This window comes from Plectrocnemia conspersa, unplaced genomic scaffold (genome assembly GCF_051122295.1).
Source record: "Plectrocnemia conspersa isolate PC_06_02 unplaced genomic scaffold, ASM5112229v1 ptg000003l, whole genome shotgun sequence".
NCBI classification, from domain to species: domain Eukaryota; kingdom Metazoa; phylum Arthropoda; class Insecta; order Trichoptera; family Polycentropodidae; genus Plectrocnemia; species Plectrocnemia conspersa.
This window is the reverse complement of record NW_028277167.1, coordinates 9,224,686-9,250,296: the sequence shown is the minus strand read 5'-3', so window position 1 is coordinate 9,250,296 and position 25,611 is coordinate 9,224,686. Positions and strand designations below refer to the sequence as shown.

Genomic DNA, 25,611 nt, shown 5'->3' with positions numbered 1-25,611 from the left:
TTACCCCGTTATAACACATCGTGAAAAGTGATTAAATTTTTAATGGTTTTGATGTGATATTTTTTTATTATTAAATTACAAGATACATTATACTAAGTTACTTGCCATTAAATACTAAATTATTTGAATGCCTGTAGCTTACTTTCTTTATAAAACGTTCAATAAAAAGCAATTATTTAGTTATATTACACCGATATAGCAACTCCTAATTAATTTAAAAAAATGTAATCGAACAATAGATCACTACAAAATCAGTGTTACAATACTCATTATCTAGCGTGTAACCAGCGCCATTTTATCACTTAGCAATGAACGTGAAAATGCGTAAAAGCGGAAAAGTTCCATTGACAAGTGAAACACACCAACATAAATAATAAGATAAAAAAATAATTCGCATCAGTTCTTTCGTACATTTTACACGATCGCTTCTGCGTACGCAGCCGTGCATCTACAATGCATTTTTTTTCATTAATTTGTATGTGTAGTTCTCCACGTGCGTTTACCGGTAGAACGAAAGTATCATATTCACTTTAAGCGTTGAATATTTTCTCACACTGAAGTGAAATTAGTATGGTCGTATTTACGCAGGAAAAACGATTACGAGACTGTCTATATTATTGCCAGAAATCGAGAGACATGCAAGAGACGGCGCGTGCAAATTGCCACTTTCGATTTTTCCACAATTCGACATATTATTATGATGAGTAGTATCTTTCTGCGTACGTAGAGAGATAAAGACGCATTAGAAACAGAAATTAAATATACGTTAATAGTAATGCATTTACGTGCCGCAATACGTAAAGCTTTTCGTACAAAGAAAGTATTTGATTATACAATGTATCTTTTTTTTAAATTAAATTTCACTAATATTCTAAGTGAGTTATCATAGTTTTAAAAAAACGTGTTGTTATTTTTTATAAATTCATCACTTTGTTAGTTGTATTAAAGCGTAATTTTTTAGCTTGGCAATAAAATAATGGTTGATTTGTTTTATTGATTTATTATCATAAAGATTTAAAATAGGAATGTTTGTACTTTTATTAGTATTGTCAATATTGAAATGATGGCAATTTACTAGTCACGTTATATAAATTAAATAAATATAAGATACAAAATTTAACTGCTTATATCTCATGTACTGTAAAAGCTATATAAAAATCAAAAGCTTTCAGAACCGCTGTAAGTCAAACAACAAACTGTCCTCAATCGTTTGCATGAGAAAGTGGAAAAAATGTTACTCATTCCTATACATATTATAAATATTATATATGGTTAATGATTATATAAAAAGCTATATTTATTTTAATATACTATATAATAGTGATCGACCTACACGTGTCAACAAACGTTGAACTGTTTTAACTGACAATGTATATTATCATGTAACAAAAATGTCTCTCGATAACATCAATGAATTTAGCTGAAATGTTTTATCTCATCCACCTTACTCTTTTCGACTACCATTTTTTTTATGGATCCAACAATTCCTAGATGAAAAAAATCAAAATGCAAATAGGGGAATATCAGAAAATTTTTCATCAAAGCCTTTAACATGTGCTAATGGAATTAAAAAAATGAACGAGTGGTAGGAGAAGGTTATATCTTTAGAAATAAATTTAATTTTAAAGCATTTAAATAAAAATAAACATTAAAAAGTAATTTTGGGATTATCTAATATATAAAATATATTTTACGTGAGTATCTTTGTTTAAATAAGACCGATGACATTAACGTGTGCGAATATTATGTTTAAATTTACAAATACAAATAAGTATACTACGAATCGTTCAAACATAAGTGTTCATCTGACATTTTGACAGATAATTAGTTAAATATGCTGTAAAATATAAACAACTTCCAGTATATTTGTTTTAAATACCAAATTGGTAAGACTTTAGATGTAAAGGTTAGCTGAAATGAAAGACAATATAATTTGCCTCTTTTGCTGCGTTTTTTTGATATATTTAACTTATTCACAACAATATAAAAAATAACAAATAATAAGTTATACTATTTGAACTAAAAGATTAAATAATTCTAGTCAATTAAAAAAATTAAATTGTATTTTATAAAAAATAAATGTATTATCTATTGTGTGATTAAATTTATAAAATATACCCAGCGGTTTCTAATAATATAATATATTTAGTTACTAAATTAATTAAACTTTTTTTGTGATATCTGATATTAATAACATAAGATAGAAAACAACTTTTTATAACTACTCCATACCTACATTTATATTTCTTATTTTTATAACAAGAAATAAAAAACGCACACCAATTAATTTCCTAATTAAGTCATTGCAACACTTTGAAGTGACAAGTTAGACACTGCGTTAAAAAAATAAATAATAATGATACTAAGCTATGAGCTATCGCGTGAAAGTATAATATAAAAAATATATACTACGTTGTAAACGCCATCTCTCAACTAAAACCTGTACCTAGATTGTATGTAAATTTTACAAATTTTACATAAATAATAATCAAAAAATATACATATTTCCGTTGTGCGCCAAATGCGTTACAACGAGACTTAAAACAAATATTGTAAATCAGTGACATATATTTTATTAACTATAAACTTACAAGCAATATATATCACTTTGCAGCTGGGGCCGGTTTTTAATAATATCGCATTTTTATAAATAAAGAAATCAGGTTTGTGGGACCCGAACCCTCGGCCTTTAGATTATCAATCTATCGCCTTACGGACTATGTCTTACGTCTTAAATTATATTGTGACATGTGACACAGTGCTTATAATATCAACCGCTGATTTAAATTATTAAACCCATATTACATATTATAATGTATTATTATATAGATATAAAACGAAATTATGATATATTTTTTATATAAAGAATTTGAGACTTAGATCAATTAACTTGGTGAAATTTTAAAATATTTTTTTAAATGGAACATTTAAAATTTGGAACTTCTGAACTCATATTTGTAGTACGGCAAAATATTTTTAAAATTATTATAATTTGTACGGTCAAATTAAATATACTTTTTTAAGTTGACGTCATGTGATTTTTTTTCGCCCTGCCATTAAAAAGCTGAAGCATTAAGCTAAAAAAATTCTAAATATTTATTAATAACTAATATATCTAGATCTAAAAAATCACATTGGTGATGTTTTTCAAAAAAAAATGGCAATTTAGGAATAAAATATAAACTCATTAGTATTCTAGAATATCCAAAAATTTTAAACTGCGAACTTTTTGACACAAGTGTCAGGGAAAATAATAATTATTAATCAAACGGTAATAAATAAGATAAGCTGGGAGAAGGGGAGTGATAAATATTGATGTTTATGGCATTTAGGTTAATGAAAGATCTAGAACCAATGCTAAAAGATTTTTTACAAAATTGCTATATTTTTTTCGGATGACTCTTCCGAGTCCAAGAAGCTAAGAATTACACAATACAATTTTGGTGGCCATTGTGTTACAATGACTATTGTGCTTTTATCCTTTATGGTGGCAAATCTTATCCTTTCAATGACCTCTTTATTTATGTTTACAGAAAAAAAGTCGCATAGTGCATATCTATGGAATACGGTCGTTAAGTCATCACGACAAAAAAATACGAATTAGTAGTGAAGAGTGAGTCTATGCGTTATCGTGGTAGTAAATTTCAAGAATTGTTTGCCCGCAATTCTAATTGTTTTTTCGGATTGCCTTATGCTATATAGCTATAATTAACAATCACTCCAATATCAATATATTTCAATATATTATATTAATCAGAGAATCCTGACATTCGTTCAAACTTCGCGCCTTTTATCATAGCTCTTTAAGGTGACTTTTGTTTCGATGTCATATGTTATCGTGCGATAAAAAAAATGTGTGTCGTAAGCGACAAAAATTGCTCTGTTTTTGTTAAAAAATCAAGTTTTGGAGCAAATTTAGCTGCTACTCGTTTAATTGAGAACCATGACATTCGATGAAAGTTTAGCCCTGGTTCAACAACTATAGAATATTTAGCAGCTCAAATGCCCAAAATGTCAGTCAAAATTCTGGAAACTATTTATAGTTTTGTGTCGGTTTTTCCGACCACGACTGTCACTCGCGACTGCCCAGGTAGGAGGTCGTATTAGCGCAGTGTACCGAAACAGAAGCCCGACTAAGTAAAGGCTGAAACTTGATGTTTTGAATTGATATTGCATTTAAATTATATTTACTTTACTTATTTTTTAATTAATATGATAGTAAAGCAATGTGTTATATCTGCCATTTTTTATAAAATACATCAATAACGCAGTGTACTAGATGAGGTTTTTAATTGTCAGTGGGCAGAAACAACTACTGAACGATAGACTGAAAATGTTTGTATCATCCAAAACAATTTTTTCAACATGTATAATATAAATGATAATTTAGACAGGTGAAAAGCTTAAGAACATAATTAAGTTGTTATAAAATATCACTGACAATCATAAGAGCAATTAATAATTTATATAAAACCATAAATGCTAATAATTATATGCAATTTTATCGCACAAACAAAAGACCATAAAGATACAATGAAAACATTATAGGCGTGTCAAACTGACGCCCGTGAAGTTATTACTAGTGATTGATTCGACTTTGAACATCGCAATCAATTAGCGAGTAAAATCTCACTGATTATACACCACCGACAACCTTAAGTTAAGATTATTACTATTTTACAGAACAAAAGTTTTAAAAAAAAGATGAGCACGTCGCGAATTACGTCTATTAATCGTGCGAAATTGTTAGATTTCCATTTGAGCAAAAAAAATATCATGTATGTAGCTAACGAACGACGGGTTGAACGCCTTTGGTTAATCTGAAAAAAAAACTTTCCATTTTGCGTGCTCGTACCGAGATAAAAAAAATGTTTGAGAACCAAAAGCTCGGTATGCAGATGCTGTGTAGAAAAGACAATTAAGCTAATATAAGTGCTGAGAGCCGACTGCGTGTGTACTGAGACAGTTAAATTTTAACTCAAACAATCAAATCGTTGTTGGAATATAATAATTATAATTGTATTCAACGAAATAATGAACTAATAAACCTATTGACATATTAAAAAAAATTAACTTGCCCGAAAATTATCGATAAAGTTTTACGATACCACTTACTTTCTCTGCAAAGTAATAAAAATCGTTATAAAAGTACTAACCGAAAAATAACAACAACATTGCGTAAATCGAACCGTTAAACGTGACTTGAACGTCCGTTTCGAATTAAAATTTGAGTTAATTATACACCACGACAGCGATTAAGGATTGTTACACTAAATAATGAAAGCATATTTACATAACCAAGCTAATTTTTAACTTAATTATTTATTAAACGCTCACGCTCGATAGATGAATATAATAATTAATTATAAATACGAAAGAGTTTTATTATATCAGGATTTTATTAAGCGTATCAAAATCTGCTCAGTGATATGTAAACTCTTACTTACATAATCATGCGAGCGATAAAATCTAATCTGAAGGAAAACAGATACAAAATCAAACATTGTTAATCCAGATTAGCATAATATATACCGAAATAATTTCTAAAAATAATATATGCAAGATTTTATTATTATAAAATTATTAATAGGAACGAAACAGATTTTTAAAATTAATTAGAGAAAAACTAGCGCCAATGACCCGACACAGTTTATCTGACGTGATCAGATAAATGATTGGGTGTTACGAATCCAAAGATTAACGACTTCTGTATTATATTAAATTATATTTATTTAGGTCGAATATTTGTCGATAGAATAAAAAGTGACACAAATAGAAAAACACATTCCAAAATGAACCACTGTGATTAATCTTCAATTGCTAAATTTTATTAATTATTTAATAATGTATTGTATAATTCAATTAAACCTAAAAGGAAATTGTAAAAAATACAAATTACTCATTTTATATTATTATTTGTCAACGGTTTTTAAAGTAAACTATCAAATAAATATAAATTTAGACATTACATAAAGAACTTGAAGCATCAATCAATATCAAGTTAAACTCTATAATAACGATGGCTAATAAATATATACGATATTCAATAACTGTTCGTTTTGATGACCGTTATATATTATATAAAATACATTGATCGATGATTGATTTAATGGGGAAAAACTTTAGTTTTATTTAACAAAGACTTTTGAGACAAATTTTTAAATTAGAGATCTATATAAACTAAACTCCAATTATGCCAAAAACTATTATTATATTCAAGTTAGACTACCGCTATAACCTAACAGGCGTTAATGTAACAATGGTACACAACTTTTCGTTTCAATTTTTAAACTTTGAACGTTTTTGCTGACTTTGCTCAACTGGACAGTAGTCCCGAGCAATATTTGCGCCAAAGTCAGCGAGTTTTTGAAATATTGAAATACTCAAGCGACTATTGAATTTGTAAAGACGGCGTTACATTTATCTACAAATTATTTCTATATTTGATATCAAAATTGACATAATTTATAAGCTTAGCAATCGCTTTTTTTATAAATTACTTATTTCTTTGTAATAAAAAGCAATATTTGTATCAATATTTTAGGACTAGTGTTTTAAGATAATATGCGGAGACTTACAAAGCTTTGTTAGATGTTAAAGCTATCAAATGAAATAAATATATAAAAAAAAAATAGCATTTGCTTTTTAGCATAAGAAAAAAATTATAAATTGAGCAGCTTAGTTTTAATGATATTTAATTTTATTGATAAAAAAGTAATGTTTGTTTTTTAAATTATAGTGCATTGATGATAATTTAGGTCTTATATATTTTTTTGGTTTTAATAGATATTTAATATTATACATTTTTAACGATATTCAAATTAAGCATGAAATTGTCATTTTTAATTCACTAAAAATTTAAATAAATTGTTAAGCTAATTCTTAATTAATAAACTGATTCAATATTAATAAATATTTAATTACATCTTTACACTCAAAATAATAATTACTTTTTATTATCTATTGCATAATGTTATATTTTAATTGCTAATAATATAAAAAACTAAGCCATAATTTTTGATAATAAATTAAATTATTATATTCTAGTTAGGCCAACTCGACACTAGCACGAAAGACCTGTGGTATAAGTTAGTGACAAATACCTGAAAGACTTGGGTTCAAATTCCCAATGTGTTTTTTTTAATTTCTATTGCGTCTAGATCAAAATTAATAATTATTATATACTTAAATTCAGATCGATCGTCATAGATTAGGTTTACCAATATTTTCCATATCTCACGGATGAATAATTTAAAATAAAATCGATCTAGATCGTTCATAGTGATGTTAATCAAATGTGAGCTGTAATATTAGCATATAATTACTAAAATATACGTCAAAGATTTTCAGACGATTTTAGTCTGGTGTCTCACCACTTAATTAGTAATTGTTGATTGTATTGACCCTGTTATAACGCGTCGGGAAAAGTGATTTTTTTTTATTAATTAAATAAATTATCTTAACGTTTAACTTAAATATTCTTAAACATTTTGAAAGCTTAATATGCAGTTATATATTTACTTTATTCATTAATAAATAATAAAATTTAACCATTAAACTAAGTTCCTTCTAATATAACTTAATATTGTACTTGAGATTTAAAATTATATAATTGTAGTCATTATTCAATTTTATATTATTAAAATAATTCATATAGTAAATAATGATTATTTCATTCTAATTTTCCTATTTACAATATTCATTATTTTATAATCCTTCTCATTAACTGATGACAACAATCGATTATTGATAGGAAATGTAGGAAGGGAATATGTAAATGATAAGGAATAATTTAGAAAAACCTTTTGTACACAATCGCTTTTTTTCATAATAATTGCTAATTAATTATATATAGCTAATAACTATTTAACAACTTTTGATTAACAGTGCAAATAATTTGTTTTAATTTCGATACCATCGAGAATTTTAACCTGCTTAAAATAATAGTTAAAAGTGAGGTAAACATGTTGTGAATTAAATTGTATAGTTTATAATTCTTTGATAATTTAGGCAGTGTATATTAAAAATATGCAGATTAATATTTAAGAGGTACAATATTGACTGAGGAAAAATCTGATACTGTTTGAGCTAAGCATATTTGTGAATATGTAAAAGGCCACATAATTGTCAATAAATAAATAATTATTGTATCGCTTTTTGATCAATTGTTCAAGCTTGATCAAATCAAAAATAGGTCTTTCCCGTAATAAAAAAGTATAATTTCGATTGATATTGATAAGCAAGTCTTGGGTAGAGAATGCAGTAATAATAAACAACAAAATAAATCCCTTTAAACGCGAAAGAAAATAAACACACGCAGCTTCCAACTGGTGACTCTCAAAGAAGACGTGTCTGCTGAACATCACATCCATATTAGAAAACCTCTTTGGAAAAACGTCAACCGAATGTTTCCCTGCTCAGTATAAAACCGCAGGGCCTTCCTCTCGCCAGGTCAGTCACGGTTAAGCTCTTCGCGTGGTAGCATCATCAGCTGAATCTAAGAAAGAAAGTGGTCCATAGTCTTCCAGGCGAGCAAGGTCATCATATCGCAAGGTGTTCGATCCGAATTTCGGCATGACTTTGCAATAGAGCAGAGACTTAGTCCGAAGAGGAGAGAAAGCACACAGAAGAAGAGATTCATCTGCAAGGCGGCGAGCGATATCAGTGATGCAAATTGTTTATTAGAAATTGGATTCCAAACGCTCAATCGGCTCAGTGTTAAACGAGTCAAGTGAATTGTTGGACGTTTGTTGGCAGACATTTTTTTGAACGATCGCAATATCGCCATTGAACTTGAGGCACAATAGTGATCTATTATAGGCGAAGAGAGCGGTGCAATGAGGCTGTGTTTTGTTTTGGTGAGTAATCATTTTTTTTTTCAAGGCAGCATTAAATTTATAATTACTAAGCATAGTTATTAAGAACTAACAATACTTCAACATAATATCGAATCACTGTTTCTAAAGTTTCTAAATTTTAATGTTCTAATTATACACAAAAAAAAACATATTTAATGATTTATTGTTCTCGTATTGGTGTATATGTTTTAAATCATTAACATTTTAGTACAAATGGAAAATTATATATTAGTTATGACAGTCGATATAAGGTTTTAATGATTCTAATGATTCACAAAAAAAACATCTTTAATGATGCATTGTATTGATATATGTGTTTTAGATCTTTAAAATATGAATACAAATAGAAAATCATATATAAGTTAGGTTTAAAAAGTCCCAACAATTTCGTAAAAGAGATTCTTTTAACTACATCTTTTCTTTTCAAAAGACAATGATAGCTAAAAAAGAAATGAGTATAAACTCATTTTATTATGGTTGCGGGTTTAGAAGTATAAGTAAAAAATCATTTTAATATTAATTTTGAGATTTCAATATGTAATATCTCTTGCCTACAAATGCAATAAACTTAAGATAAATATTGTGATCATCGTTTTACTAAATGGCAACTGATCTGTTTAATTTTGTATGAACTAGCAATACTGTAGTAGATAAATAATGTTATTGTTACGATTCAGAAGTTTTAGGTTCAATTCCAACTTCCGTAACTAATTAAATTCAAGAAAATCTATTCCTACATATTTTATTTATTAATTCGTTCCTCAAATGCATTTGAATCACTGTTCATTGTTCATATGAAAAATATATGATATAGTACAATGGTACTATTAAATAGCATTTTATACATTAAATTTATTTTTGTATAATGAATAGGTATTTTGATGAATATTTATGACGTACTTGTGTTACCTCTCAGATCACAATGATCAAATTTCTAATAAATATAATATAAAGTAAAATATTATCAATACCAATTTAACCATTTCTTAATTAGCACTTATATATATAAAATTTCAAAATTAACACTTGCACCTCGAGCTCGTTTCTCTGCTGGCCTCGCATATTTTCTAGTTAATTTTACAAATATGTGTATTTTTTAATACTTATATGCATGCATTTGAAATTGGAGATTGATTCAAATTATGTGTTTGTATATATCTTTAAGACATTCGTCACGGGAAATGCTATTTAACTCTATTATTTTACAAAAAAAAAACAGGGCTTACGTATTATTACAATAGTAATAACCGTCAATTTGAACACGGAATTAACTGGAGGATTTAGTGAGTTTAAATACTCTGCGACTTTCTAAAAAATAAATATGTAGTATATATTATATATGTATAAACCCTTCGAAAGTTTATTAACGAAAATTTTAACAGCGTTAATAATTCACTTCAACGACTTTCGTGAAGTTAATAAGCAAAATGTATGGGCGGAACATATGTTTACGGTAGTTAAATGCATAAAGAAAAGTGCATAAAAATCAAAGAACGTGACCTTAGGTACAAATCTTGCGGCCGAAATTGAAAAGCAACCTGATTTTTTGGATTTCTTTTCGTGTCAATTTTCTCTTCACGAAATAGCTGTGTTTTATTTCGTTCAAACATGTATCAGTTATAAAGCGTTTAATTAACTCAAATAATTACATAAAAACGTATAACTATCAAACGTTTTAAATGTGGTAATCGCAAGATAAAACTAATATATTTATAATCGATACTCATAAAAATATACATTTCGATGAATAGGAACTTGATTAATGATTTATCACGGACGTCGGAACTGAGAAGTGAAATTGTTACAAGGTCAGAAAATTGTAACAGAAACGCTTATTACAAAATCGACCGAGAGAGAAACAGAGATGAATTAGAAATGTGCATATTAATGCAGACATGAATTACAATATGTATACATGCATTTTTATGCATAATTTAACAATGATATGTTGTGTTATCAATTAACATGAATTAACATTAATTTGACTATAAATTTTGATTAAAAAATCATTCAAAGATAAAAAATACACGCATTAATTAATTAACGCGTTTTGTGTACAGATTTCAAAATTAAATTCGATTTTGTGAATAAATTATAATAATCAGCCACTTAGACCCAAGAGGTGTTTCTTTATATTAGAATATTTATTATTAATAAGCAATAGCTATATTAAGAAAATTGTTTTTTTGCACGTAGAGTATTTTATCAAAATCAAAATAATATTATACTTAATCGGGCTTCTCATCTTCAGGTAAAATTCTGTAAATTATCTGTAAATTAGTGGCATATTTTATTAATTATATACAGTGTCTAATAATTTTTTTTCCAGTTCCTGGCTAAAGCCATTTACCTGGATATCTATTAATTGGTTCTCACTTTTATTTATTTATTTTTAGGGCAAAAAAAAAAGTTATTTTAAAAAAAGTAAATTAATTATAAGCTATATTACAGCTTACAAAATGACACTATGCACGAATTATCATGATTTTATTTTATAATTATTCATCACGATATTCACCAGTGAGATTAGGAAGATCTAGGAAAACATTATTTATGATGATCGATTGAAATTATAAATATATAATAATCATTAATTTAGATCCAGACACGGTATAAATTAAAAACACTAAAATAAATTATAAGATTCGTACTTCAGGTATTGCTATATCGTGCTAGTATTAGTACCAGTAAGGATTTAATTATTTTGAAGTTTAATATGTACCTATATGTTACAGTGAATGTGGATTTTTAAATAAAGATATATTTCCAATATCATTAATATGAAGTCATACCCAAATAGACTTTCACCGTATATATAAATATTTCTTCTAGCGAAAATATATTTTAACTGATATATTCTGCACCGAAGTGTCTATGAAACTCAAATTGATGTTACGATTTGTCTATTTACTGTTCAAACTCAAACCTTAACCTAAACAAATTACCCTAATGAAAGTTCAAAAACAATGGTTATTTTTAAAAGATTTGACTAATTTGTTTAGGTTATGTTTGGGTTTCAACAGCAAATAGACGTTTTACTAACTTATATTTTTGTTTTGGCCTTAACAGTTTATGTTTCGCCCTACAACTATGTTTTAAACGAAATTAGCTAGTGGCATACAAGATTTAACAAGTGGCGTTCACAACTGTCAGTTGAAGACCACCACTTACGTCGCTTTTTTTTAGTAAATGACAGTTTAGAGCAGTATATAACTTAACTAGTACTTCTCAGATAAATTATATTTTAACTAGTAAAAATATATAAATACCGGTGGAAATGTATTCTAATGAGATTTCACTAAAATGCTAGTGAAAATATATTTTCACTGGTCCGATATTGTTTCAGCCAGTCATTACTTACCGCATGAGTAGAATTTTAACATGTATTATACCCTATTTGCGTTAGCACAGTCAGTTCGAGAGCTATCCATTTCATCATTATTCATAATTGAGAAAGGCAAGTTTGGGTTTACGCCCCTACTAAAGCACACGATACGGATATATGTTCGATATACTTATCATTAGTCCTGTTTATATTTTGAGCAAATTTTAAGAAATTAAAATCATTACCATATTTTTTTATATTTATCAATCAATTGGAGTTTTTATGATTTTCTCAAGCACATCTAAACTTTCCCAGCAATAAAGGTTTTTTGAAATTACTCGCTTAAAATAATTGACAAAATAAATTAGAATTTTGATACATTTACTTTACTCTAATTTGTCTTAAATTAAATCATATTATTAACTTAGGATTTTTTGACAATTTATAAGAATCGCTAAAACAACAAGCCGAGCAGCATAAGTTTTTATTGTTATGTGCTACTTATTTTTATAAGAGACTGTACAAATTTTGTCTGAGAATCGCTTATTTTTACAATTTCAAATTTTTCTTAACGGTATTTTTAATATAGCAGTTCTAACCCCTTTCCCGACGGCTTAACGGTAAAACGCTTCTCGCTTACATATTTTTGATTTCAATTAGTCACAATATATATTTCTTGGATTAAGTGATGAGATTCTCAGACAGTGGAGGTGAGAGGTTTATTTTATAGACTTCACACTAATAATTGGAAGAGAACATCTTAAACATTACTTATAGAATATATTTAGAAAAAAGTCACAACATGAAAGTTCCTGTAACGTTTGTTTTTAAATATCCATAACACGATCTGGCATTTAAAATACATACCATGTGCGAAATTCGTGTCGTGGGTGTTAAAGAAAATTACTTCAAAGCGTTTTTTATAATATAACAACACATATATTAAACACTGTTCCTATCTAGCGTGTCATATTAGGGTATCATGCTACAATTATTTGGATTGATTAATACAACTATACATTTTAATAATATTTCTAAACTTAAATTGAAAAAATACAATTATAGATATTTATAATAATGAACGCAGTTTCACAAATCGTTGATTGATACATTATTTCCATTATTTATTTAGCTAGAATTTTTAACGCGCTTCGGTTTTTCTCTTTTCCACTAATTACAACTCATCGCTTATACTAGTTTGCTACGAATGGTAGCGACTGAACATTACACGCTCTACCAGTCAGATGATCTCGACTACTGCCACTTACGATTTTTATAAATAATTACCCTTATATGACATTGACCCGAGTCACTTTCGTTTTCAACGCTCGTAATCCCTTCTGATTCTCGGTTCGACGCACTCTACTTGTTATATATTTCTTTCTATTGCATCGATTCGCACGCAGCGGTCAAGGTGTTAAAAAAATCAATCGACACACTTTGGCTTAGTCATACACGTTTTTTTACCATTCGCGACATACGGCCAATGCGAAGCGCGATTAATTGGTGAAAACTTAATTTTCTGTTACATTTCTTTCAAAAAGAGCGAGGTCTCAAATACAACGTATTTGGTACACCGATAAACTTTTTAAAAGCCTATATGTAATTGTTTTGAAATCTAAATACGATCGATCGTAGATATTCCAAGAAGCCATTATCTAAACAATGTTGTGATGATCACGCTATCTGGCAACGAAACTGATTGTTTTTTTTTAATTCCAATCTCGCTAGCTCAACTAAAAGAGAAACTTTCAACGGATGCGTTAGCAAGAGGGTTAACACACGTGTCGAAATGAAATTTCAAAATAATATTTCACTCAGAGACGTCATTTCAGTTTTTTCTAGGAGGGGGGACGGCAATAGTTAACCAGTCAGTGGTCGATTTTTTAAATTTCTTTAAATTATTTTATTGAATGACATGCATTTTTTCTGGCCAAATTTAAGGGGGTCCCTGATTAGAATTTACGTCAAAAGCAATAAAATCGTGCCTCGCTCGGTTATCTAGCGTTCATATTACGACGTTATTTTTAATAATATTACGACTTACAATAAGTGAGAATCGAATGAAGCACATCTAAACCAAATTTTGATCAATAGGAGAGCGCAAAAAATAATTATCCCTTCTCAGAAGTCAAAAATCCACGTCAAAAGCAATAAAACGTTCAGACGCCGATACGATTTTATTGCTTTTGACGTGAATTTTTGACTTCTGAGAAGTGATAATTGTTTTTGCGCCCTCCTATTGACCAAAATTCAGTTTGAATATACTTTGACCAATAATCTTATATCAGAAGTCCGTAGTAAAATCGGTAAAGATAGCTATCATATATGCGAGATGTGACGTCTGTCTACTTCTTCCGCTTAATTTCCTGACATATGAGTTGGCTTTATTTGTATTTTGGACTTGACCTAATAAAAGTTTCAAAACTATAATTAATTTTAGAACTTTCATTAGGTTAGGTTTGGGTTTAAACAGCAAATGGACGTTTCGCAACTGTCATATTAGCGCCTATCAGAAAAATAATATTTTCGCTAGTAGAAATACACATCTACTGGCGAAAATGTATTTGGACCTCACTAGTGAAAATATAACTTCACTGAAAAATACACATTCAGTGTAACATTCTTACATCGTATGTAAATAACTATATGTGGAAAAGTGTAAATCATATAATTTTACTATCATCTGCCAGATAAATTATATTTTCACTGGTAAAAATATATTTTTATCAGTGAAAATGTATTCCGATATGATTTCATTGAAATGACATATTTTAACAAATATTTTCGGGACAGATTCAAGACTGGTTATTTTTAGATTTTCTTTAAAAGATAACCAGAGATTTTCTAATTTACGATCAGGGACTTCATTTCATCTTTATTTAATATTTCGATTTCATTATAAGTGATAGTATTTAGTTAAACGACTATGCTTTACTAAACCATCGATTTAATTTATTACAGATTTTCGTCGCACTCGCGGCCCTTCAACTCGCGAGCTGCAAAGATGAGCACAAAAACGCGACGCTGAGCAGGCAGAAGCGAGAACCGCCGATATACTTGCACTCGCATCCCAAGCGAAGGCCAAAACCTTCGTACGGACCTCCATCCAGACCGAAACCATCCTATGGACCACCGAAATCATCATATGGACCACCAAAACCAAAGTACGGTCCGCCAAAACCAAAATACGGCCCTCCAAAATCATCTTACGGACCACCTAAACCAGTCTATGGTCCGCCTAAACCTAAATACGGACCACCAAAACCTAAATATGGACCTCCAAAACCTTCATATGGACCTCCGAAGCCAATATATGGGCCACCGAAATCATCGTACGGACCACCTAAATCGCAATACGGACCACCCATGAGCTTTGGAGAGCCTCCGAGCTCTTACGGAGCACCAAGCTTTGGAGACAGCTACGAATCGAACAGTTTTGGAGAGCCACCATTATCTAGTTATGATGCGCCTTTAGCTACTCATTATGGAAAGCCGCCTTCAACTTCTTATGGTGAACCTCCATCGTCCAGTTACGGTTCTCCGTCATCACCAAGCTTCGGAGCGCCTCCATCATCAGGATACGGAGCACCTCCATCGACAAGTTACGGTCATCCTTCATCAAGATATAATGTTCCGCCCTCAACTAGCTACGGGTCACCAGAACCGATTGGAAGTTATGGAGCTACAAGAGAAACTTTAATCTTACCACCCAAATCATACGAATCGTATAGCTCGGAAGAAAACGAAAGTCCCGAGGATTATTCGGATGAAACTAGAGACTATAGCACATACAGTTCAAACTATCACTCACAATTCAGACCACAACGTCAACAAAATTTCGGGAAGCGTCCTAGAAAATCTTATTTATCTTCTCACTCTATTTATAACAATAAAGGTTCTGGATATCCAGATACATCACTGCCGCCTTCAGATAATTTTGGAGCACCTCTCTTGAGCGGACCTGGTGGATACTCAAGTTATGAATCATCCAGCTATGATAACTATGATGATCATTACGGATCTTTTTCCAATAAAAGACCAGTCAAAGTACTGCACAAAGATAAAGACGAGGTAGTCTTGGGTACGAAATTTGAATCGAAACGAAAGCCAACGAATGACAACTCGCAAACAATTAAGGGGACAAAATCTAGAGGAAGCGCGAAGCATAAGAATAAAATGCAGACAGGCGAAGTGACAATAGGAGGTGGTAAACATGCAGAACCACCGTTGAGAATGGTCCAAACATATAATAACAATCCTTATGAGTCTTCGTACGTTCCAAAGCCGCAAGATAATCCATATTCTTTAAATCCAACATCTGAAGGAAATCAATATGACAATTATAAAAGCAGTAATATGGCATTTAGTCCGCAAAACTTAAATGATGCATTCACAGCAAATAAGCGACAAGTCACCGAAGGCTTTCACGTTAAAAACAACGATGTCGGTCAAAGTCAATTGAATAAAGTAATAATCGTCCAATCGCCAGACAGCGAAGGTTCTGCTAGTGAAGTAACGTTTAGCAAATCAATATCTCATAGTTATTACGCTGGAACAGCTCCAGATCCATTCTACGTAAATCAAAACCCAGATTATTTAGAAAAGAGGGATCAATCTTTGTCACCGAATTATTTCTCTGGGTCGTCCGATTCAGACGGATCAGTAGATAAGGTTCCTCAGAGAATGCGAGATATCACATCGACTGACATCAAGAGAACTTTTGACGAATCTCCAACTCAGATTACATCAAGCAGTAGTACAAATTTTGAAGAAAAGTTACAAAATCACAGAATAAGTTAGTTATCAAACAATGGATAATTGTTATAATAATAATTTAAATCACACTTAGTCAACTCGCCAAAAGTATTTTTCATTAGAAAGAAAATACAATTACAACAAAGACAATAGAAAAATTTCTACTCGGTCATTGTTAAAGATGTTATCAACTGTTAAGTGTTATTATATGAAGATAAGACTGTCAAGTGCAATAGATTAGTATTATGTATATTTATTATTAATTCGCTCTTTCTTAGTTATACGTTTTGTATTATAATTTTTTATGAATAAATTTTTAAAATCCTACCTTATATTCTATGAAGTTGCTCCATTGATCTTTCTTTATGAATTCTTCGAACTCGTTAAAGAACACCGGCCCCATGTTGAAGCTCGGAAGATCCGGTAAGTATTTATCGACGTTCATCGACAATGCGACTTTTTCCAATAATGCTTTCATTACGGGCATCAAAAACGAATACTGCTCATTATTTCCAGCTAAAATATAATTAAAATATTAATATAAACTTTTTTTAATTATGTATTAACTATAATAGACAATACCTTCAATCGAAGATTTCATTGCCGAACTTATGGAGCAGATCAAATAAGCAGCTTCAATATCAGATTCACCAGAAATCGGAACTGAGCTCCTCAATAAAGAATGGAGCAGAGCACAAGCCGGTGCCGCTAACGATGTACGAGTCTCACTACCTGTAGCACAAGCTACAAGAACTCCTAGACCCAAACGTGCGAGTTCCTGGCGCAATGGATCACTATCGTCTTCGGAAAACACTTTCAATGCATCTATAAAATATGAACGATATAATAATTCAGTTTCAAATTTAGACTGAAGTCAATAATAGTATACAATTTTAGAGATGTATTTACCATAAAAGATCGTTAATCTAACAAAGATACGTGTCCGATAATCAGTTATCAGAAGTCAATTATAAATTTACAAACGGGATGCTCTATCGCTGATTTTACCCAATATCGCACAAAAAATAATAATAAGAAAAATTAACTAAATCAGGCCTTTGTCAGTAAAAGATAAGCAGCATACTGACTGTTTCGACAGAACTGTTATCAAAAGGAGCATATTGGGTTGCTTTTAGTAACAAAAAGTCCCAATAGGGTAACATAAATCAATTAATATGTATGGATGTGTTACTCTAGTGACATTTATAAGCCAAAATACTGAAATATGTACCTAGTAGTAATAATTAAAGATGGAGGGATATTGGGGGGAAATGGCTAAACTTTGGCTAAGTGGCCATGGTTTAAGTATGTAAAATTTCCATTTTAAGTAAATTCAATCATACCTAAAAGTGCCAAGACTCCATCTAATAACTTTGACGAACATTTTTTCGTATCATCCTTATTGGGATCCAATACAACCAAGTCGTATATGAGGCGCATCAAATGGAGTGCATTTGCTTTAGCTCCGGATATAAACATTCCAGGTTCTTTCAAATCGACTAAAGCAGCTTGAACGCCCATTTCCAATAGGCGTAGTCTGTTGTGAAAATATTTATAAAATCACTAGTATTAATAAAAGAAAAAATATATACAGTAAAATCCAAAATACCTCAACTGTAAGTGACTACAATAAAGTTCGTTATTGAGAGCAAGCAAATTTATACAAGCCATCACTTGACCACGTTCCTGAAAAAATCATAATTTCAATACAACGTACAATAATACTAGACTAATAAATAATACCTTCCAAGAATCTTTGGAGAATCCTTCAACGCCTCTCCATAATACAGTAAATAAAATATTAGCAACCAAATATGATAGGTTTTCCTCTTTGTTTATGCACTTATCGCCCAAATCTAAATCATGCGGTAGATGAGCTTCAGCTTCGGACTAAAAAAATAAACATTATTCAAAAATGAGCTTAAATATAATAAAATAAAACATTATATACTACCTGCTTCGAACTTTCAGCATACAAAGACATCTTATGACTAGAAGAATCCGATACGCCAACATCGTCAATGCTCAAGCTTGAAACTGATCTGTTTGATATTATCACAGAATCATTGTCTACGCTAAATTCTATCGAATCATTCTCAGCAAAAGACTGGAATTACAAATAAAATACATTACAATAAATAAATAATTGAGTATATACAATTAAATTCGAAATTCACCGGTAAATGAGTTCTACTGATATGACCCAACTCTCCGAGACTCTCCTGAATATCCACGGTCTTCTGCCTTATAACAGAACACACAGATGCTACAGCAGTCGTTAGATTATCAGCAGCGTATTGCAAATTATCTGCCACGGCTTCCGATACCGATCCTGCTATTTCTATAAATAATAAAGTAAATGAACTACATGACTCTGAAAATAATTTTTCATGACTTTTAATACCTTTTATTTCATGTTCCCACACATTAGCTGCCTCACTCAGCGAAGGAATATGAGAGTGATGGAATGAAGAGTCCGGCTCTAATTTCAAAGACTCTTCGTCAAACGTCATCAGATCGACGGCTTCTTCGACCAACGTAATATCACTAATGCACCTTTTCACTAATAATCTTGCGATGCAATCTTGCCATCCCACCAATTTAGCAATTATGAAAGGCGCATTTAAATTTATAAACGTTGCTGTTAATAATTTCTTCGCCAGCTCCATTTTCATATCAATACTCTCATACGACAAGAGATGAAGTAGGGCTAAGATGCCTGCGTATCCTCCTTTAGTTTCTGAAATAATATATATTGATCTAAAATCTATGCAAAATATGATAACAGAAATTAATAAAATAAAATTAACCTCCAGTGCACATTAAATCAAACAAAATTGCAGCCAAATCAATCGATACACTCTTCGGATCCATGTAACCGATGAGTCCAGGAAACATTGAGAAACCACTATCTTGCAATAGCATCGTTGATTTATTCCGTGAATGAACTCGATCAGTTCGAAGAATCAGATGTAAGAACTTTGATAGCATAACTTTGAAATGGTCGCTGAAATTTTTGCTCAATAGCAAGACATATAATATTTCTCCAGTAAATTGTTCATGCAGCAATAGATATATTTGATCTCTACAATTCTTAGACGTCATCTGATTCAATAGCATTTCAATAGCTTCTATTAGCAGGTTCTCTTCTTTGACGGACACGAGGAATCCGAGAATCGTCAACAGCTCTTTGATGTTTATATCCTTGCTTATAAAGTAGCGTATTATTCCCAGTAAGGCTAAACGAATCGTTTTAGCGTCTTCGGAGCTCAACATATCTTCGTTTAAGTAATGCGTTCTGATCACGTCGAACATGTACTGGAGACCAAAGTTTTTTCTAAAGTAATTTTTGTCTTGCTTCACAAAGTTCGAGATGTATTGGATGTGAGCGATTCTTATATGGAATAGACTGTGTGACCATATATTGAAATTGAACAATACGTTTTGATATAACGCTTTCAACAAAATCGGTTGAGGTAGATCGCGAACCGTTTCGATGAACTGTTGAACAGTCATCAAAACGTTAACATCAATCAACACCGGCTTGCACTGGCACAGTAAATTCCCAACTATCACGAGACCATCATTCTTGACGAGTTCTTCTTGATTTAAGCTGCTACTGATTACTGTATTTTTCAATAGTGTTAAAAACATAGATACTGGATTTTGATCCAACTTCCACTCTATAACAAAATAATGTATTTAATATTAATTGTATAAGAGTATTGATTATTTAATATACATAGTATTAGCTAAAATAGTGGAGCACTTTACAAAATGTGATTTATGTTCTTGTGATGTAATGTATGAAATGTATTAGAATCAAATATTTGCATAGATCATATTCAGGTACTTCTAAAAATACTTTATAAACTGATTCTCTATTGTGTTGTCTATGAGTACAAATAAAAATCAATAAGATGACTGTCTAAAAAAACCTTTTTGTCCTATTTACAGCTATTTGTCCTATTTATTTATTTTTTTAATTCGAACGTCTAAATTTTTTTGGAATAATAAGTCTATAAAATCATCATCTTTGATCGATTCCTTCTGAATGCCTCTAATTTTTTATACCAGGAGCCAAAACACACTAACCATTTTCCAAAAGAACCTTATGAGAAAGGAATGCATAGAAAATTGTAAATCTGTTTGTTTAAAATGAAACTTATTTTTTTTTCTAAAAACAGATTTATGTGATTTATTTATGAAATATTATTTTAATTATGGCACATTTGATATTTATTTTAGAATATCTCAATAATTACTATTTTCGAAAGATATACATATCTCAGTTATACTTATATATTTCTACGCATGTTAAAATAAATTAAATATTAGCTATAAATGTTTTATGTAAATAATATAAAATAAGTAAATATTGCATAATATTTTTTACATTGATATCCTGCGCCGATAACACTACTTAGGTTGATCCCTAACAATGAGCATTATTTTATTCTTCGTTTTTCCTTTCAAGCAATATGGAAATCTTCGTTTTTGTAGTTCTAAACCATGGAGATAACGTTTTCAGTAAATAAAATTTTGATATCATTTAGGCCTCTAAATAAAGTAAGGTATCATAAATTATCTAAGTACTTCGCGTTGATACTGATAATAAATTGTCGTTTTAATAAAATACTGCAAATAACAAGTTAAATAATTTAATAATCCAATAAATAAATATTGCTTGAAATATCGTGAAAATCAGCAATATCAAGTGGTGTGTATGATATTACACAACGTATTTGGATAATTATCAATTTTATGTAAAGAATGACACATGGAACTGTATCAATTAGCAAAGGGCAAAATCAATCAAATAAAATCACAATAATAATATATACACTTGCTAGCATTTAATTTAAAGGTTTCCAGAAAACGACATAGTATGGAGTGTTTTAGATCTTCATGTCATGAAAAATTATTTAAATAAAGAACATGGAAAAGACAGTATAAAAAACTGTATTTTAAATGAATATCTAATTAGAAATAATGATGAAAACTATTCAAACAAAATATTGGAACAATTTACAGATTTCAAGGTTTTACTTGTTGAAAAATATAAAACTGGTTGAATAGAAACATTTAATGACATAATTATGTATATGTCCTTAAAGACGAAGTGTATAAAGAACTTTCAGTTTTACATGATATTTGTGTAACACTTCAAGCACCAAGTACTGAATGTTATCAAATCTAAAGCACGTAATAAATTGGAAATAAAACAATTAGACAAATGAATGAAAATTAAATAGTATATAATATTAGAAAAACAGATTGATTTGAATGAAGTATATACATGAAAATTTTTTTTAAAATTAATTTTAGTTGTTAAAAATATTTTTAATACACATTTGAATTTTGCTCCGTAATTATCATATGTCCATTTATACTTGATCAACTTGTGTAAAAAAACACATTTAGTTTTAAATATAAAATGTTTATGTAAATGTAAGATCTAGATTTTTTAATATTGATATTAACCAATGTTCAATTTTTATGTGAATATGTTTATATATACCTAACAATATGAATAATAATAATAACTGTATTTTATAAATGTATTTGAATGTCGTTAAAACTAATTTATAAAATATAAACTTTAAAAAATCGTTTAATGTGGAAATTATGCTGCACATTCAGTGGTTTGGTCTGCTCGACCTTTTGACTTTCCGCACAGAGACCTTGACTTAGAGGGAACATTGGTTATTAGTCTAGTTCTAGACCTTAATGACAGCAACCATTTTTAAATAAATCAATAAGCAAATTCACATCCGATTTGTTTCTAATATATCAGTTGAAAACATTTTGGTCAGATAATGTACTAACATCAATCAACACCGTTAAAGAAAAAGTATCATTTTAAAGAGTGCTTCACTATTTTTGCCAAAGCTGTATATAATTACCAGAAAAATAATTTGATGGTAAAACTTCCCAATCTTTCATGTTTTGTGTATCGAATTCGCAAGGACTTGAGAGTCCGCAAAATACATCTAAATCTATATCTTTGTCTGTAGTAATAGATAGATCTTCTAACAATGGAAATAATACGTAAATATTTGAAATAGCATTGATCACCTCCTATAATATTTGTAATAAATAAAAAAATTAACAAAAATATAATTTTACATAACATTCAGGTCGACTGTCCCAAATGATCTAATAATCTGATCAAAAAGTATCTAACCATATACAAATATATTTTTTAATTCATAATGTCACTCACAATGACCAAATTACTATGGAAGTTCTGAAAGAACTTCTTTAAAAAACTGTATGGCTTATTACCTTAATATTCAACGATGGATATTTTTTAAAAATGGAAAAACTCTAGAGAGTGTAAGTTTACGTTAGTAACTCATAATTCAGTCTTTGAAAAAAAAACTTGTGAGTAGACTGAAAATATTACTGTATGAATTTAGTCAAGCCAATTCACATAATTCAGATAATTCATAGAAGTATGGATAATCTTTTTTTAATAAACTATTAGGAAATATATAAAAACATCACTACTATAAAATCAGTAGTTCTATAATGTAATATCATGGAACGAACTCTGTATTTAATAAACACTGCTAATATTCTCTCTGATAATACAGCTTTACTTCTGTCTCACAAATATTTTGAATATCGAAACTGAGACAAAATCAATTAAAATAGCGTGCTCCACTTTCGACGAAGATTTTCTCCAAGAAAATAGTATCAAATATCTAGGTATGCATCTGGGAGTGATTTACACTACACACATACCTAAGCAATAAAAAAACTAGATATAATACTATAACAATCGGTTTAAGATCTCAACTCTTCTTAAGAAACAAACTATCATTATTCAAAGCTATTTTAATGCCGATATAGATTTATCCTAGATATGGAATCATATCTAGATTCCAATCTAAAACATTGAGATGTTTAAAAAACAGATAAAAATCGTCAGAAAGATATATGTATATAAACGAGGGCAAGAGAACTGTTGACCTGTAGAGACAGAATAAGTTTGAATTAAAGTAGAACCAGAAGTCAATAAAATTAAAACATTTGCTATAGAACAATTATGCTACTTCAAAAGAAAATGATTTTTAATATCGGTTGGATACATTTTGATCAGCACATGTACATAGATATGTAGTACCTTAACGCTGGTTGTAAAAACTCTCAAAGCCTTTGTGAATCCGTTGAATGTAATTGAAGGACCTAAATTTAAGCAAGTTCCGTCCCATGTAGCCATTGCACTGTAGCAAAACACAAGACGGTTATACATTTCTTGGCTGTCAGCGCCTTCTTCAGCACACAACAAATTATGACATTCTATTCCGGCTTCGTATAACCACTTTGCAGAGCTTAGTGTAAGGATATCGTTAAAAAGCGACACATGAGATATGTGACCGTGTAAAGGCACTTGATTGAGCATTCCGTGCGACGAGTCAATGGCATTGGACTGACCTGACCTGGAACTTGAACCAAACGATAGATACGATGGTGCCTAAAACACATAAAAAATAGAACTTCATATGAAATATGTTTATACATATAAAATAGGTGTACAAGGTAGTCTTTTTGAATTTGCATCAATTTAACCATTTGGTCGAAAAGATGGATCAAACAAAAACATTTACAACTTTTCAGAAATGAGAATATTTGCACTTAAATCACCCTTGGTATATTGTGTTCTTTCAAGCTACCGGAGCTCAAAGACTTAGTGAGCAGATACTACTGTTTTTCCGCTCTAAACATTAATTTTAAAATTGCCAGAAAAATAGCAAAAGCTCATTTAAAACAAGAGATTTTATGAATGATTGTAGAAGATAAAGCGAAAACAAGACGCATTTGTACACCTAAAAAATTTAATACAATACAATACACACTTGCAAAACTATCGATGGCAAAAACTGATTGCTAAAGATCGATTTCACAAAATGGCCATGGAAGGATTCTTTCTCAACTTCTGGTTTCTTGTTGATCTGCTTAGCAGCTTCTCCTAATGGTGCGCCAATGTAACAATGTGCGAATACCTTTAAATTTAAATTAAGTTAAAAGTTAATCTAAATGTGATATAAAACAATAAAAAAACTGTTTTACATCATCAAAAGATTGAAACTTCATGCTAACGGCCAATCTTTGCGTTCCGTCAATGAAAACACTTATTTGATTATAAGTCAAAGCTCTCCTTGCATAAGCAATACATATTGATACGCAGTGCCATCTGTTGTCGTTTAATCCTGCTGATGGAACCGATGCAGTTTGAAGCGAGTTCTTCTTCAAAATGTTAATGAATAAAACGCCAGATTGATCGATGAATACTTCCAAACCCTGACTAGATTGTGTTAATAAACTAAAACAGAAAATTTGTATATATATATAAAATGTAGCAGACCATTAAACTTCCTTTCAATAGAATCATGACTTACTTTAACAATTGTCTATGTTTTCCATAAGCATCATGCGATTCGGGTAATCTATCAAGACATATCCAACAGTGGAATGTAAATCCATACGACGTATTATTCCATTTGTTTATATTTGGCACATTGATACCGTCAGTTTCTTTCCTAATGTCCAAAAAAGCTTTACACACTTTATCGCCCCTTCTCGTGACATTACAAAGGGTGTGTAATAAAGGTATTTTATGGCTAAATTCTTTCTCTTGCCTCAATAAAAAAAATATCTAAA

At 30.0% G+C, this 25,611-nt stretch overlaps 2 protein-coding genes across 3 annotated transcripts in view; one reads left to right on the top strand and one right to left on the bottom strand.

Moving 5' to 3' along the window:
* Positions 1 to 25,611, bottom strand: part of LOC148236549 (neurobeachin-like protein 1) — an 80,910-nt gene that overhangs the window by 48,305 nt on the left and 6,994 nt on the right. For both annotated transcript variants that reach the window (XM_088181994.1, XM_088181993.1), the window contains 14 exons: positions 25,350 to 25,606; positions 25,021 to 25,273; positions 24,807 to 24,953; positions 24,074 to 24,424; positions 22,848 to 23,022; positions 19,752 to 20,624; positions 19,346 to 19,681; positions 19,119 to 19,282; positions 18,896 to 19,048; positions 18,685 to 18,831; positions 18,551 to 18,627; positions 18,285 to 18,478; positions 17,524 to 17,766; positions 17,270 to 17,457 (listed from right to left, as the gene is read on the bottom strand). In XM_088181994.1, the coding sequence (XP_088038120.1) occupies positions 17,270 to 17,457; positions 17,524 to 17,766; positions 18,285 to 18,478; positions 18,551 to 18,627; positions 18,685 to 18,831; positions 18,896 to 19,048; positions 19,119 to 19,282; positions 19,346 to 19,681; positions 19,752 to 20,624; positions 22,848 to 23,022; positions 24,074 to 24,424; positions 24,807 to 24,953; positions 25,021 to 25,273; positions 25,350 to 25,606 (3,558 nt within the window). The remainder of the gene's footprint in view (positions 1 to 17,269; positions 17,458 to 17,523; positions 17,767 to 18,284; positions 18,479 to 18,550; positions 18,628 to 18,684; positions 18,832 to 18,895; positions 19,049 to 19,118; positions 19,283 to 19,345; positions 19,682 to 19,751; positions 20,625 to 22,847; positions 23,023 to 24,073; positions 24,425 to 24,806; positions 24,954 to 25,020; positions 25,274 to 25,349; positions 25,607 to 25,611) is intronic.
* On the top strand, positions 8,450 to 17,268 carry LOC148236550 (uncharacterized). Its single transcript, XM_088181995.1, has 2 exons — positions 8,450 to 8,858; positions 15,148 to 17,268. Exons 1-2 carry the CDS (start codon positions 8,838 to 8,840, stop codon positions 16,984 to 16,986), a joined length of 1,860 nt encoding a protein of 619 aa, XP_088038121.1. The 5' UTR covers positions 8,450 to 8,837; the 3' UTR covers positions 16,987 to 17,268.